Source organism: Ranitomeya variabilis, chromosome 3, assembly GCF_051348905.1.
Source record: "Ranitomeya variabilis isolate aRanVar5 chromosome 3, aRanVar5.hap1, whole genome shotgun sequence".
NCBI lineage: Eukaryota > Metazoa > Chordata > Amphibia > Anura > Dendrobatidae > Ranitomeya > Ranitomeya variabilis.
The window spans coordinates 746,949,242-746,967,068 of record NC_135234.1 but is presented as its reverse complement, the minus strand read 5'-3'; the positions used below and the strand labels follow the sequence as shown (position 1 = coordinate 746,967,068).

General features: G+C 41.7%; 1 protein-coding gene across 8 annotated transcripts in view; it reads left to right on the top strand.

Moving 5' to 3' along the window:
- Positions 1 to 17,827, top strand: part of FAT3 (FAT atypical cadherin 3) — a 711,071-nt gene that overhangs the window by 232,080 nt on the left and 461,164 nt on the right. For all 8 annotated transcript variants that reach the window (XM_077298543.1, XM_077298546.1, XM_077298544.1 and 5 more), the window contains one exon: positions 8,629 to 11,942. In XM_077298543.1, coding sequence (XP_077154658.1) covers positions 8,660 to 11,942 — 3,283 coding nt within the window. In that variant the 5' untranslated portion in view covers positions 8,629 to 8,659. The remainder of the gene's footprint in view (positions 1 to 8,628; positions 11,943 to 17,827) is intronic.

Below are 17,827 nucleotides of genomic sequence, written 5' to 3'. Positions count from 1 at the left end.
GTCTTTACTGTAAGAGCAGTGAGATTATGGGTTCTTTACTCTAAGAGCAGTGAGATTATGGTTTCTTTAGTGTAAAAACAGTGAGATTATGGTTCTTTACTGTAAGATCAGTGAGATTATGGGTTCTTTACTCTAAGCAGTGAGATTATGGTTTCTTTAGTGCAAAAACAGTGCGATTATGGTTCTTTACTGTAAGAGCAGTGAGATTATGGTTTTTACTGTAAGCAGTGGAATTATGGGTTCTTTACTCTAAGAGCAGTAAGATTATGGTTTCTTTAGTGTAAACACAGTGAGATTATGGTTCTTTACTGTAAGGGTACTGTCACACAGTGCAATTTTGATCGCTACGACGGCACGATCCGTGACGTCGCAGCGTCGTATGATTATCGCTCCAGCGTCGTAGACTGCGGTCACACTTTGCAATCACGGCGCTGGAGCGATGCCGAAGTCCCCGGGTAACCAGGGTAAACATCGGGTTACTAAGCGCAGGGCCGCGCTTAGTAACCCGATGTTTACCCTCTTTACCAGCGTAAACGTAAAAAAAACAAACAGTACATACTTACATTCCGGTGTCTGTCCCCCGGCGTTCTGCTTCTCTGCACTGTGTAAGCACCATAGCCGGAAAGCAGAGCGGTGACGTCACCGCGTCACCGCTGTGCCCGCTTTCCGGCCGGCAGGCGCTCACAGTGCAGAGAAGCTGAGATGCCGCAGGACAGACACCGGAATGTGAGTATGTACTGTTTGTTTTTTTTACGTTTACGCTGGTAACCAGGGTAAACATCGGGTTACTAAGCGCGGCCCTGCGCTTAGTTACCCGATGTTTACCCTGGTTACAAGCGAACACATCGCTGGATCGCTGTCACACACAACGATCCAGCGATGTCAGCGGGTGATCAAGCGACGAAAGAAAGTTCCAAACGATCTGCTACGACGTACGATTCTCAGCAGGGTGTCTGATCGCAGTAGCGTGTCAGACACTGCGATATCGTAACGATATCGCTAGAATGTCACGAATCGTAACGTCGTAGCGATGGAAATTTCAATGTGTGACGGTACCCTAAGATAAGTGAGATTATGGTTTCTTTAGTGTAAGAGCAGTGAGATTATGGGTTTTTTACTGTAAGAGCAGGGAGATTATGGTTTCTTTACTGTAAGAGCAGTGAGATTATGGTTTCTTTATCGGAAAAGCAGTGAAATTATAGGTTCTTTACTGTAAGTGCAGTGAGATTATGGTTTCTTTACTGTAAGAGTAGTGAGGTTTTGGTTTCTTGTACTGTGAGCAGTGAGATTATGGAAGTTTCTGTGTTACGGCAGCGACCGCAGATGCGGCCGAGCCGACGCCTCCACGTCGCCTGACCATGATGACGTGGGCGAACGTCCCAAAAAGGAACGCAATGTGGACCCACTGGACCACATAGAGTAACCTAGACCTACCCAGACTAGGGAAGGGCAGCAAGCAGGGTCTGTGGCAGCTGAACATGTGAACAAGCTGTCGATATGCAGAACTAGATTACACCGCACAACTTCAGGTATGAAGAAACAAAGTTTACTTAAATGAAAGCACAGTACATAACAAAACATAATGATGTCAGGATCCCGATTCCACACGCCTAGGAAGGGTACACGTCTCAGGATAACAGACGAAGGCAGGAGGACATCACTGGTTGATGCACTCCCGGGTTATCTGGCTCTGGCATACTAGGACGGCCTCTCTCTCAGGCCTCATGCGTAGCACAGGCTCAGCAGGAGAACATCAGTCACCGACCTCGGACAGACGTCAGACGATGGCAGGAGTCATCACGGATTGATGCAGTCCAGGATCATCTGGCACGGGCATACTAGAACGGTCTCAGGCGTAGCACAGGCTCAGCAGGAGAACATCAGACACCGATCCCTGAAGGATGTCATCACTGGGTGGACCCCGGGGAACCGGTGGAACATCAGGTCACAGGCTAGACATCAGGACATAGGATACAGACTGGACATCAGGACACAGGCAGGACATCAGAACATCAGTACACAGGCAGGACATCAGGACACAGGCAGGACATCAGGGGTCATCAGGACACAGGGTGGTCACCTTGGACAGACGTCAGACGATGGCAGGAGTCATCACGGGTTGATGTAGTCCAGGGTCATCTGGCACGGGCATACTAGGATGGCCTCTCTCTCAGGCCTTAGGCGTAGCACAGGCTCAGCAGGAGAACATCAGACTCCGATCCCGGAAGGACGTCATCACAGGGTGGACCCCGGAGAACCGGTAGAACATCGGGTCACAGGCAAGACATCAGTACATCGGATGCAGCCTGGACATCAGGACGTCAGGAATACCGGATAGGCATCTGGGATACTGGCGAGGCAACCCAGGTCATCGGCTGGGACACAGATGGCTCAGGGCCAGGCAGCGGTGGTCATCAGGTTCCTAGCTACAGCCGTCAGGCTCCGGGCATCAGACCTAGGAAGGAACTCAAGCGTGATGGTGCAAGCACCGCTGGACTGAACCTGGGCCGAACGGGGTTAGCACCGCATAGCAGGCTGAGCACAGCATAATATAAGCTCAGTAAGAACACGGGATCCATCTTTAAAAGATGAGCCCAGAAAGTTCACAGTCACTGGGTACAGGGTGTCAGACACAAAAGGACTTCAGGAACATAGCACAGGACACAGTTCAGACAGGGTCAGGTACTGGATATGCAGTCTCCAGAATAGGCGGATCTGGGTACTCTGCCCCCAGAACATGCAGAAAAACAAAACACAAATGGACTGGATATGCAGCCTCCGGGATAGGCGGATCTGGGTACTCTGCCCCCAGAACAGGCAGAAAAACAAGACATAAACGAATCAGGGTATTCTGCCCCCAGAGCAGGCGGGATCTGGGTACTCTGCCCCCAGAACAGGCGGAAGACAGGTATCAGCTCTCCCAGAACAGACTGCAGATATAACGGGAGCTGGATACCTTACACACAAGGCTAGACTCAGAAACACAATGCAATGCTCTGGCGCCACTCAACAGGGAAGAGAGAGTTTATATAGGAGCTGCCCCTCAGCAATAGGCTGAGGAAGCAACACAGGTGCACGCTCAAACCTTAATAAAAGCAGGGTAGGTGTGGCCGCGCGCACCCTAAGCACAAACAGAAACCATTACAGTACAGATAGTACAGGAACTGTGGCTTAGGGCACCTGGCAGTGACTGCTAGCCTGAACACACGTGGAAAGTCATTCACCAGCTGCAGAGGACCTCACAACCCGCGGATAGCTTCCACAGCGGCAGCCAGGGACCGCACATGCGGGTGGTCATGCAGCAGGGCAAATACATCACAGCACATGTACAGCTACGCAACGGCACAGGGAACTGAGCAGCATCCATACAGGTAACAGACAACAGTATCCCTGCAAGTTAGGGGGAAAGGAGCAAGGGTTAAAGCAGAGACATGCAGAGTAATGCCGAAGAAACAAGGTATAAACCCATCGGCGTTACATTCTGCCATATGAAGTAATGTTTGATTGACTACAAAAGTACAAGGAGGGCATGGATCCCTTTCTTGAATAATATATTACAGGTTATGGGTACTAGATTCTGGGCTCCAGACAAGTCGGAGTCAGGAAGGATTTTTTCCCCTGATATGGAGCTATTAGTATCTGCATTGTGGGGTCTTTTCCTTCCTCTGGATCAACATGTTAAACTCTAAGTGGAACTCCATGGACTCATCTCCAACTTCAACCTTAAAAGCTATGAACCCATGAATGGGAAAGGCTATAAGTTCTTCACCCACTTGTGCGTTGGAACGGCGCTCAACATCATCACCAAGTTTTGTGTTTGCGTGTAATTTTCATTAAATACTGGCATCTTGCATAAAAAAAAAAAAAAACAGCATGATGTTTGGCACCAGCCTCATCTGTAGCTAAGTAATGCACTTAGCATCATTACAAGCCTTAAATGCGCTCATTGAGGAGTCTAATTGCATTTTAAATTGGTTTGTTTTTCAGTTGAATAGGTCGGAATGTAGTGAGAGAGAGAAACGTAATGGGAGAGAAAGGAAGGGGGAAAACAACACAAAAAGACGCGACTCCATTAAAAAGTGCTCATTACTAGAACTTGCTACTTTCGCTAAGTGCAGCCTCCGACTGTGCATATGGAGAACTGCACGCCATTGTGTCCTCCTTAACCCAAAAGTGAAATGATGACACCAGACTCGATCCTTCTGATCTCATTGTTCTGAACCCAGTGACAGGGGTTCCGATGTGATCCAACCAAACGGATCTCCTGACATGTGAAAGATCACATCAATAGAGCCTAAAAGCTCTCCCCTCTATAGATTCCAAGTCAGAAACTACGTTACACCTGACCTCGTTCGGAATCTCCCGTAGAATGTTCTGAAGGAGCCTCCAGGCATTTCAATATCTCATCCTCTAAACTGTTGTGTCAAAAATTTCTATTGATGGGAACCTGTTAAATGGAATGTGTCATCAGAAAATTACTTTATTTCAAGAAGTTTTTTATTTTTTTATTTTTTTTACAATTATTATTATTTATTATTATAGCGCCATTTATTCCGTGGCGCTTTACATATGAGATGAATGATTTTTAAAATGTTCCATATTATTATTCATCTAAAAAAAATAACACAGAAATGTTGCCATTTTTACAGCGGACAATAGACCTAATATTATACTAATAATTCCCGTTTTGTAAAAATGACATTTTTGAGTTTCATTATCATCACAGACAGGAATACAATGATAAATAACACCTCAAGATAACACATATTTCACCATTCACAATAGGTGATGTCACAGCTCACCTCCTCCTCCTCCTGTACAATGAATCATAACACCTCTATATACAAATAGAGAACACAGGATCCACCATTCACAATAGGTGATGTCACAGCTCACCTCCTCCTCCTCCTCCTGTACAATGACTAATAACATCTCTATATAAAGAAGATAACACAGGATCCACCATTCACAATAGGTGATGTCACAGCTCACCTCCTCCTGTACAATGACTGATAACACCTCTATATACAGTAGATAACACAGGATCCACCATTCACAATAGATAATGTCACAGCTCACCTCCTCCTGTACAATGACTGATAACACCTCTATATACAGTAGATAACACAGGATCCACCATTCACAATAGGTGATATCACAGCTCACCTCCTCCTCCTCCTGTACAATGACTGATAACACCTCTATATACAGTAGATAACACAGGATCCACCATTCACAATAGGTGATGTCACAACTCACCTCCTTCTGTACAATGACTGATAACACCTCTATATACAGTAGATAACACAGGATCCACCATTCACAATAGGTGATGTCACAGCTCACCTCCTCCTTCTGTACAACTGGTAACACCTCTATATACAGTAGATAACACAGGATCCACCATTCACAATAGGTGATGTCACAGCTCACCTCCTCCTCCTGTACAATGACTGATAACACCTCTATGTACATGAGGTAACACAAAATCCACCATTCACAATAGGTGATCTCACAGCTCACCTCCTCCCCCTCCTCGGCCATAGTGGTTAAAAACAAGCAAGTGTTATTTTATAACTTTATAAGGTGGAATTTTTTTTGACAAGTTCTGCGGAATTTATCTTTGAGTTTCTAAAGATATTGTCTCTCTCTCATAAGACCATTGTTGTATATTAGTTTCAATAAGTTTGGTCGGTTGCCGAAGGAATAAAATAACCTCGTAATAAACACTTTCTTGTTGCTTTAGAATTATAGCTACATTTGATCCGTTCCTGTCCTCCGAGATCTGCTACTGAGAATCGCTATATTACAGAACTATTTCACAATATTAAATGGGTCACATGGGTCCACCATTATGTGCGGCGTCAAATTGTATCTCCGCTAAATTATATTGAGCGATACATTGTATTATTGCCAGTTATCTTTATTCTCTCCAATCAACTCACATTATGGAGAAGGAAAGCGAAAACTTTTTCAAATGACTGATATAATTGGAGATAGTCATGGCTACATTTGAGTCCTAGCCTACCTTGGTGAGAGGTCTGTAGTTAATGCTGCTGGCACAGATGCACATTTTTACTATGTTTTGTAGAATATGGTTGTCACGGGGTTACCGTGACAGTGTGGAGCCAGAAGACCGCAGCGTCTGATTGCTCCTACTCCGGCGGTGAGAAGAAGTACTTCTCCTTCATTTTAATGGTGTTTATTCCTTTTGGCAGAACAGCGGTTAATCGGCCATGTTGGAAAACTCTGCGCTCCCACCTGAGCCCAGTTAGCCACTCCCTTCCCCTTGATAATCTGGACTCTGATGCAAATCCATGTCAGAGCTAGCATTTGCTGCATGGCTTCAGGAGGAAGAGGTGTTCATATGAAAAGGAGAGTTGGAGGAGTTATCTGTGACTTTTGCGTGGTTTGTAAGTGTGGTAATTCTCTTCCCTTCTCTACTTTTGTTTATTCCCAATCCTACACTCCCCGGTGCATTCCTCTGTTATGTGAGTGAATATTTTGTATGCTTGGAGTTTTCTTCTAAACCTTTGTGTAGCCTTGTTCGCCAGGTTGGTGTACTACAGTGCACAGTAGCGCCCCTCTTCCCTGGGTAGGGGAAGAGAACAGAGTGCTAATTCAGGAGATAAGGCAAGGGTGGAGGCCCCGGCATCTTCACCTTCAGAAGTAACCCGGGGAATAGGGCGAGCTAGGGCGCCCCTTAGCGGTAAGGTCAGGGAAGGAGCCCCTGGTCCCGGGTCACCCGACAACAGTGTCGTGACAATGGTAGTATGAAATATGTGACAATTACAATGTTTCTCAATAAAATGGTAATTTTCCTCACATTTTAGAAGCTTACAGTTCCCAATTTCCTAGTTTGGATCTTTACGCAAGGGATATGCATAAAATTGCCTTTATTTCTCATTCATGGAAGATAATGGTCTTCATACTTTTGGCTGCATTGAATACAATGGCAATGCAACAATCATGGATTGTATTCTCACTTCCATACATGTACCCTTTTATCATAAACCAGAATACCATACTCTTACCTACACATTGTGAAGATAGCTATATACCTCATTCAGCCAACAGCTGTTCTTCCCAACTTCACCATACATATGCTTGCTCTTTTCATCAAGAAATGCCATACATACATTGCTGTCAGCCGCCCATTTCCTTGGAGAGCAAAGCATCAGGCATGGTGAAATCCAACATGCCCAATCCTTCTTTCTTCTGATCTCTGAAATCTATCGGAGAGTCAACACAGTACATAATATTGGCTTTGCAACCAGTATTGCTCTCAGATGAATGAGGACCTCAAGAGGTATTTCAATCTTTTGTACTTAAGATAAGACCTGCAAATAAGACCTGCATCTTTCTCGAGAACGGGACAGCAATGTGCCATTTTGTCAGTGAAGAGATGGTTGAAATTCTTTTTAATTCCAACCATATGTTGACTGAAACCAGCATGTACCAATGACCCACTGGATGGTCTCGAATCCACTCTACACTCATGACATATTATATGGCTATGCCATAGAGAATTATTCTCAGCATAGGTATCTCACTGGTTAGCACTGTTGCTTTGCCGCACAGGGGTGGTAGGCTCAAATGCCACCAAGAATGACATCTGTAAGAAATATGTATGGTCTGCCCAAATCTGTGTGGGTTTTCTCCAAAGTTGTGCCAATAAGGAATTTCGCATTGAGATCACCAATGAAAACAGCAATGACAATATCTATGAAGCGCTGTGGAATATGGTTGAGGTAGAGCCCCGTTCTTTGGATAGCTGGGGGTCTGAACAGTCAGATGTCTAGCGATCAGCAAACTATCCTCTATCCACAGATTTTGGCCCCGATTCATCAAAGCTTTTACACAAAAACAGTGTCGTAAAAGCTTTGAAAAGTTGCAAAATTTTGGCACATCGGAGTTGAGCCAAAATGTTGTGACTTTTGGCATCTCCACTCCAGTTTCTCCCAGTTCTGCCATAATGGATGACGTTTGGGTGAGACAAGGTTGTGGCAGAAGCTTGATGGCACAGCTCATCTAATTCACAAAGAGCTATGATGTGTCCTACACAAGAGATCTCACTTCAGTCCATGATTGAAGTAAGATAATCTGGCTTGGTCGATGCCACTCTTCAGACTTTCCGGATTCACGAAGAGGCGTGCACCTCTTCATGAATCAGGAGCATCTGACTCCACCACGCCCTTCAGCAAGAAAGCCATGAATCATGATGAATCGGGACAATTGTTTTTTTTGTAGAAAAAACCTTTAAAAGTATGAGATGGGATTATTCCTATAAGAGTTATTGACTTTTCGACATGGAAGACCACACCTCTCTTTCCAAGTATGAACAATGCTCTGTAAAAAAAATGTAAAGCTTATGCCTAGACTGAACAAGTAGTAAAATTAGAAAACATTTTTTTTTTAATAAATATTGCGTATTCCATGGATTTGTCTGTGATATTTTTGTTTTTCTCTCCAAAATCTTGATTAATTTTATATATATATATATATATATATATATATATATATATATATATATATATATATATATATATATATATATATATATATAAATATACTGTATATATATTTATTAGATTTTGTTTCTAAACTTTTTTTATTTTTTTATTTTAGGAGAAAGAAAAATGATGGAATAGCTGTAAACATGGACATCTTGAAAGGCATACGGACATCGCCTTCCAGTGTCATCACCCTATTATTTCTAAATTTACTCTTTAAATTATGTATTGGTCTGCAAGGAACGTCACCTCAGATCTTCCAGTTTACACATTCAATGTACAATGCCACAGTATACGAAAATTCTGCTGCTCGGACTTATCTCAACAGTCAAACCAAAATTGGAATCAAGCTGGCCAATCTTTCTTGGGACATCAAATACAGGATAATGTCTGGAGATGAAGAAGGATTTTTTAAAGCCGAAGAGGTGGTAATTGGTGATTTTTGTTTTCTACGAATACGAACAAAAGGAGGAAATTCAGCCATTTTGAATAGGGAAATTCAGGACAGCTATTTATTATCAATAAAGGCATCAGTGAGAGGGGAGGATTTGGAGGCCTGGGCCAAAGTCAACGTACAGGTCTTAGATATGAATGATTTACGTCCCTTGTTCTCCCCAACCACTTACTCTGTTACCATAGCGGAAAGCACTCCTATAAGGACTAGCATAGCACAGGTTACTGCCACCGATGCCGATATTGGATCCAATGGTGAATTTTATTACTATTTTAAGAACAAGGTAGACCTCTTCTCTGTCCATCCTACAAGTGGGATTGTATCGTTAAGTGGGCGGCTAAACTACGACGAGAAAAACAGATACGACCTGGAGGTTTTAGCTGTAGACCGTGGCATGAAATTATACGGCAACAATGGCGTCAGCAGCACTGCCAAACTTTTTGTTCACATTGAACGTATTAATGAAAACGCTCCTACAGTCACTGTGGTCACTCACATTCCATCCATGTTGGACATGGACCCTTCATATGCCGTTGTTACCGTTGATGATATCGATGAAGGTGCCAATGGAGACATCGAATCAGTTACCATTATCTCGGGAGACGAGTCGCAACAGTTTTCAGTCATGAAGGAGGGAAAATGGATGAATGAGTATAAAATCAAGCAAAAAAGTCCCATTGATTGGGACAACTTTCCATACGGTGTTAATCTGACACTTCAAGCTAAAGACAAAGGGTCTCCACAGAAGTCTTCGGATTTAAATTACGTGCATATTGCCAGCCCTGAAAAAGAAAAAGTAAAAGCTGAATTTGAGAAAGAAGTTTATGACATTACAGTTAGTGAGTTCTCTCCTCCTGGTGCAGTCGTAACGGCAGTGAAGGTGCAACCTTCATCTGCATCTGTGGAATACAAAATTTCCGAAAGTGAGGATTCAGAGTATTTTAAGATCAACTCCAGAACCGGACTGATCACTACAGCACGGCATTTAAACTTGGGTGGGAAAGATACCTATGAAATAGAAGTAACTCAAAAAAATAATGATATTAATGCAAAGGTTACAATAAAATTAGAAGACGCTAATGATAACACCCCGGAGTTCCAACAGACCTCATATGAGGCATTTGTCAATGAAACTGTGCCTGTCGGAACTAGCGTATTATTGGTTTTAGCATCCGATAAGGACAAAGGAGAAAATGGTTATATAACTTATAGCATTGCCAGTTTGAATTCCCTACCTTTTGTCATTAACCAGTTTACGGGAACTATCAGCACTTCTGATGTTCTTGATTTCGAGTCATCTCCCGAGAGTTATAGATTTATCGTAAGAGCCTCCGATTGGGGGTCTCCCTATCGCCATGAGAGTGAAGTCAATGTCACTATTCATATAGGAAACATAAATGATAATAAGCCCTTATTTGAAAAAGTTGCTTGCCAAGGAGTCATCTCTTTTGACTTTCCAACCGGTGGACACATCACTGCCGTTTCTGCCATTGATATTGATGAGTTAGAGCTGGTCAAGTATAAAATAATGTCAGGGAATGAACTAGGTTTCTTCTACTTGAATCCAGATTCTGGGGTCTTACAGCTTAAGAAATCATTTATCAGTTCCGGTCTTAGAAATAGCAACTTTGCACTTAAGATCACTGCCACGGATGGGGAAAACTTTGCCGACCCTATGTACGTGAACATAACAGTTGTTCATGGTAAGGTCCCATCTAAATATTTTGACTGTAAAGAAACGAGAGTTGCCCAGAAATTAGCAGAAAAACTTCTCAAAAAGTCCAAGGCTAATGCTAAGTTAAACTATGAGGACAATTTGTTTGATTTCTATTCAATAAATAGGCAACCCCCCCAATTTGACAAGTCGTTTCCTTCAGATGTATCAGTTAAGGAGGACCTTCCTGTAGGTTCCTCTATATTAAAAATTAAAGCAACCGACTCTGATTCAGGGTTTAATGGAAAGGTACTTTACACCATCACAGATGGTAATATTGATAGCTGTTTTACCATTGACTTGGAATCTGGACAAATTAGCGTGCTCATGCCCATGGATCGTGAGACTTCAGATAAATATCTTCTTAATATCACTGCCTACGATTTAGGCAAACCTCAGAGATCTTCATGGAGATTGTTGACTATCCATGTCAATGACGCAAATGATAACAGTCCTACGTTTCTTCAAGGAAGCTACTCGGCTAATACTCTAGAAAGCACAAGTTTAGGGACAGAGTTAATTCAGGTGGAAGCTCGAGACAAGGATATTGGACCCAATGGAGAAATATCTTATTCAATTTTAACCGACACCAAAAAATTTGCAATAAATAGCTCTACTGGAATAGTCTATGTGGCTGATCAACTGGACAGAGAACTCATGTCTAATTACACACTGAAAATTGAGGCAAGGGACAAAGCGGAAAATGGTCAACAACTTTTTTCAGTTGTCACCCTCAAGGTCTTTTTGGATGATGTTAATGATTGTGCTCCAGTTTTTGTACCTTTCAGCTACACTGCCAAAGTACTGGAAGATCTACCAGTGGGTACGGTCATATCTTGGCTTGAAACCCAAGATCCGGATCTTGGTTTAGGTGGCCAAGTACGATACTCCTTAGTGAATGACTACAACGGCAAGTTTGAAATTGATAAAACCAGTGGAGCTATTCGCTTGAACAAGGAACTGGACTATGAAAAGCAACAATTCTACAATCTAACCGTACGTGCTAAGGATAAGGGCCGTCCCGTTTCTCTATCTTCGGTTTCATTTGTGGAAGTGGAAGTGGTAGATGTCAATGAAAACCTACATACCCCCTACTTTTTGGATTTCGCTATAACTGGATCTATCAAAGAGAATTCACGCGTTGGAACTAGTGTGTTGCAAGTTTTGGCAAGAGATGAAGATACCGGTCGAGATGGTGAAATACAATACTCCATAAGGGATGGGAGTGGACTCGGAAGATTTAGTATTGATGAAGAAACTGGTAAGTGACTAAAATTATTCTAATACAAAATAATGGATCAAAATGGCACTATTTATGGGAATAGAAGGGAAACGATGACAATACAATGAAGATGTGTGTTTTTTAAAGTCAATCTCCTTTTGTCTCTATGTACTAGAAGAATGTAGCGAACTAATTTAGATATTGGAGATCATGGTTGCACTACTTGTCATGTTTTTTTTTGTATTTATATATTAGGTATTGTCCTTCGGTCTCTAAAGTTTTTTTATTTGACAAGCCTAATTATCATCCATAAAATCATTCTTAATTATGTATTAGCTCGTTTGAGGTGTTGTCCAGGATTATATTTTTCCCAAAAGCAGCATCACATAGCCACGCTCAGCAACTAATACAGCAGTTCAACCCCCTTCACTTAAAAAATAGCTGAACAAGATGACTGTTCAAACCAAGCACATGCACCCTTGGTGTGGCCAGACAGTTCACCTTTGCAACTCAGTGGTTTCTATCTATCTACACTCATGTCTTCTTTGATTAACAGCTCTGGCTTTACAGGAGTCAGAAGAGGGTGGAGATAGATGGAAAACAAATAGTGGGAAGGTGCACAGAACTGATTGGCCACGCCAAGGGTGCACAGCGTGCCTCTACTTGGCTTGACCAGGCATTTTGTGTTGACAGACTCCCTTTCAAGAGGTTGTCCACTACTCGAACAACTCCTTCTCAATCCTCATGTTTCCCCTTTATAAAATAATATCACTTATACTCGCCTCCGGTGCCGGCGCCGTTCCAGTGGTGTCTGTACTTTGGTGTCCCAGGAATTGCGTAACATAATTATGTCATGCAATCCTTGCAACCAATCAGTTCTGGCTTCATTCTCTTCGCCTTCGGACAAATAACATACATCTGGAGGAAGTGAGAGCTACTGCTTCTCTCTCATTTCCTCCTGATGCATGTGATTGTCTGAAAGCGGGGAGAGTAAAGCCGGCGCTGATTGGCCACAGGGATTGCATGACATAATTATGTTATGCAATTCCCGAGACACCCAGTACTTACACCGCTTGAGCAGTTTCGGCACCGATATTATTTTACAAAGGGAAACAGATAGATTGCCAAGGAGTTGTCCAAGTAGTGCTTAACCCCTTTAAATTAGGATATCCAATACATTTCTGAAAATAAAAACAAAAGTCTTTTCATTTACTATGAGCTGTTAACCTTTAGGGTGAGGTTTCATATTTTTCGTTATCATGATTGTAGTGTTTGTTTGCCAATAGAAAATTGGTTGAATTTTAATATTAACTTCTTGCTGTTTGATCCGAGCCAGACTAAAAAACTTTGGCTGAGTCAGCTGGGTGATTTGGACTCCATCCTGTTGAGATACGTGTAAAAGCCATTCGGCAATATGATCTCTGATACTTGAAAGTCATTAGCGGATTGCTATTGGACTAGTGGCAGCTAAAACACCTCTGAATAATTAATCTTCTGTCTAGTTACAGAGAGAGTCGCGGATTGAATTACCTTGCACTGACAGGCCTGTTTATTTACCGTTTGTTTAGTTCATGTGCTCATTATGAAGTGGCCATCGATTTTATGTTAAAGGTTTGCCGCAAATCCAGATGTGTCATGGGTTATTAGCTAAGGCAATTAATGACGGCTGGCGGCACCTATGCCTTATGTCTTGATCATTTATTTATTTTTTCCTAAAGTTGTTTCTTTTGTGTAATGGAGTTATACATCTTAATGGATCCACGTAATAGAGTTGTACTCTGGGTCATTGACCAGTTTGTATACCGGTCGGCGCTAGTCATCTATATGATGGCTAATCTGCTCCCGTAATACTGTCAGTGATATCATGTATCTATGTCACTTGTACAAATACAGAAATTCTATACATTCGACCTTATTGTACAATAATTGGAGGGTAGGAAAGTTTTTGAAGGCAACATAAATCGGTAATGCTTGAGACCTTGACCACTATTACAGGGGTGCAACCATCGCTTTCCAACCCTAGTGCCAGAGTGAGCTCCTTACCACATAGAAGACACCATTATTACTAAGAGTACATGGTCGATAGGGGACCTGTTATAGATTTTTCATTGGAGGTCAGGAGCTTCAATTTACATCTCTGGTATAGATCTCCACATCCCCAACCATCTTGGATTGAAGGACTTGTTCTTGTTCGCCCCGAATCTCCTCTCCACAATCCTTGAGTTTAGTCTTCACCTTTATTTTCTAACATTGGAAACCCTTTAGAGAAAGAATCTGTACATTGGCTCTCACAACTCTTTAAGATGTTGCCAACTGAGGCTTGTCCCCATCTCCAAATGCCCCAAAGCAACCATTTCTATGGTACATATGACCAGGAATGTTGCTGTTCTTCTCATCATCCTAGCCTTTAGGATTGCAGGGTCCGATAATCCAGGTAGTCAATGCTCCTTGACAATTGTAACTGATATCTAAAAGTTTTAATTGTTCTCTATGTATAGGTGCTCTTTGGGGCGATATCGACAGTAACGGTCAACACATATGTTTATAAGGGTGTCGGCCGGTCCGGCCTACTGATCAATGGGGGAGATGTCAATTGGGCATATTCGATTTCAGATTGCCTATCACTTTATTCTCCACCGGAGATAAGCCACCAGCAGAGATTTTTGACAGCAGCTTTGTCATAGAGAACACTGGAGCTGAAAAAGCGCTTCTTTGTAAGGGGAAGACCACCAATTTGGCAGTCAGCCAAACGATTGGCCAAAGCATAATTCGTCTGACGGCCATCTATTCTGTATGGCCAGATTAAGGCCATTGAAGGTTTAAAGTGCCCCCTAGAGTGGTCTGATTAGCTTCAAATGTGTTTGGCAAACTATGTGATGGACCAAAAAGGCTTAAAAATAATTGTGAGGAAGTTGGCCTCCATATAGTATAATGTGCCCCCGTAGTTCTCCAGGTAGTATAATGCACTCTCCAAAGTCCTCCATGTAGTATAATGCATCCTATAGTCCTCCTTATATACTGCACATCCCATAGTCCTCCATATAGTATAATGCACTCTCCATATTTCTACATATCGTATAGTACACTCCCTATAGTCCTCCATATAGTATAATGCACCCTCCAAAGTTCTCCATATATAATGTATAGCCCACTTTTATTTGTTTGTATTGTAGTACTCATTGATGTTTTGTGCACCAAATTCTTTAAAATAGCACACATGGTTCATGAGTTTTGCGCTAAAGAAAAAATGTTTTTGTTTTTTATCTTTTTGTTGCTCCTTTTTGGAGCAAAAATTATTTTCATTTCACTCTAAAATGTTCCCAAATTTATGCAAAAAATAAAAACATACTGTATATGAAATTACTCCAGAGGGGAACTGGACTACATTTTCATCTTAATTTTGCAACTTTTTAAAAAAAGTTGCAGTTGACGAATTGGCTGCAAACATCTGGAAAACCACAACCATATTGACAATGTTGAGTTTAAAAGATAAAAGAAGCGAACACATATAAAATGGACTTGAAAAAGATGCAAATTAATTGAAGAATTTGGTGCAAATAAAAAACAGGCTAAAATTCCAAGAGCTAGACAAAAAAACAATGAAGCAAATGCAATAGTGAAACAGACTCTTAATGTGTTAATAAAATGTTTTGGCAAAGTCTCTTAACACTATAAACCTTTGCATGCTTAAGAATTTTAAGATACGGTAAAAATTAGGAGTAAATTCAGGTGATTAATTGTTTTAGATAAGGTCTTAAGACCTCCCTTACTTTTAGACAGGAGGGGCTGTATGATAAATCATTATTTCTGGAGAATCTGTTTTTTCACAATATATCTAGCCTAACTAATGTTGCCACTTGAATCTGTAAAGTAAACTGGTGGCTTAAAGAGGACCTATCACCAGATTAAAAATGTGCAGGTTTTGCTCATATTTTATTCCCAATGATCTCGTGATTATTCAGTTTTATTTTCCATAGATATGTTTGTTTTTATTTAGAGCTCATTTTTATGGTCTTTACTAAGGAGGCGGTACTCACAGGGTAATCATTCTGAGCAGCCTAAACCCCACCCCAGAGGATCCTGTTAGTTACTCCTCCTTAGTAAACAGCATAAATACAGCTCTGGCAAAAATTAAGAGACCACCATATCAAAACCCTGTCATGGGCCGCCCAATCTCCAGACCTGAACCCCAATGAAAACCTCTGGAATGTAATCAAGAGGATGATGGATAGTCACAAGACTGGTGGAAAGCATGCCAAGACGCATGAAAGCTGTGATTAAAAATCATGGTCATTCCACAAAATATTGATGTATGAACTCTTCCGGAGTTAAAACATTAGTATTGTTGCATCTAAATGATTATGAACTTGTTGTCTTTGCATTATTTGAGGTCTGAAAGCACTGGGGTTTGTTATTAATTTTGACCATTTTTCTTTTGTAGAAAAAAAAATACAAAATGTATTGCTTGGAACTTCAGAGACATGTTGCCAGAAGTTTATGGAATAAAAGAACAATTTACATTTTACTCAAAAATACACCTATAAAGAGAAAAATCAGACAAGCTGAACATTTTGCAGCAGTCTCTTAGTTTTTGCCAGAGCTATATTAACACTAAATACAATAAATAAAAAATGCCATATCTCTGGAGCCATTTGGCAAATTAAAAAAGAAACAAAAAAAACCCCTGAATACTCAGGCGAGAAGTGGGAATAAAATAATAGTGAAAACTGGGCAATTTTGACTTTTAGAGAAACCAAAAAAACTGGTTAGGGATCGGGCAACAGTCAAGGACCTTTGTCCAGGAATATGTGCCAAAATTTGTTGAGTTAGCTTATCCCTGAAGAGTTTATCTGGGACAATTTTTTTTTGTTATTTGCCTAATATTTAGCAATCAGGTTACAAGCTGCCTGTTGTGCCCGGAACTGATCTTAGACCGCTCCTGCCGGCGATTCAGCTGCTTACACTGACGTCACATTAACAAAGCGTCTACTCTGCCAATAGGGCGTGATTGCTGATGTCCTGCTGATTGACTGCCGGCTCCCTGCTGACGATTGTCAATCAGCATGACTTCGGTAGTCACGCCCCACGGGCAGAGCAGTTCAGAAAAGAAGAGCTGCGCTGTTGACATTGGGCTGCTGAATTGCTGGCAGGAGCAGTCAATGACCGCTCTGTGCCGGCGCCAGGTAGAACAAGCAGGTAGTTAACAACTACCTGTCTATTAGCTTTTAGGCTCATAGCTAAAAGGATAGCCCTGGATAAAACCTTTAAGGCTCATGCATATGGCTGTTTCACTGATCCAAGTACAGTGCCTCAAAAATATATTGGTCCATATAGTACCTCTCCGTGCTCCTATGCATCAAGGCACTATATGAAGCCACACACAACGTCTTCAGCTTCGTAATGTAGAATCGATGGGACGTTCGGTGTCTCCATACTCGGACTTGGATGTTCAGCATAATTATTGCTAACAATATTATTTCTTTATTATTTTTCTTTTTTTCAGCACATAGTGATAGGTCTAGCAGTAATTTTCTTGTCTAGGCTTCCTCTGAATATAAAGGCTGCCTTATACTTACTGCTTGTAAGTTATGCACTACATTCCCCTTCTCTTTTGTGTACGGTAAAATATTCAAATTATTTCCATACTTTGATATTTTTCTTTCTTCTTTTTTTGGGTTTCTATTATTGCTTTCATCACCTTCATATAATAACCCGAGACCCTTTTAGAATAAGACGACTGTTAAAGGATGAGAACATGCTCAAACTCGACACAGATGTTGTGCACCTCAACGGCTTACAACCAAGTCTGTGTGAGCACCATGTGTTTGAATGCAAATTCGGACATGAATATTTTGGGGGTGTGAAAGCAGCCTGTCTTCGATAGTGGGGGCAAAGATTTCTGTGAGGTCTTTCATGCATTTATA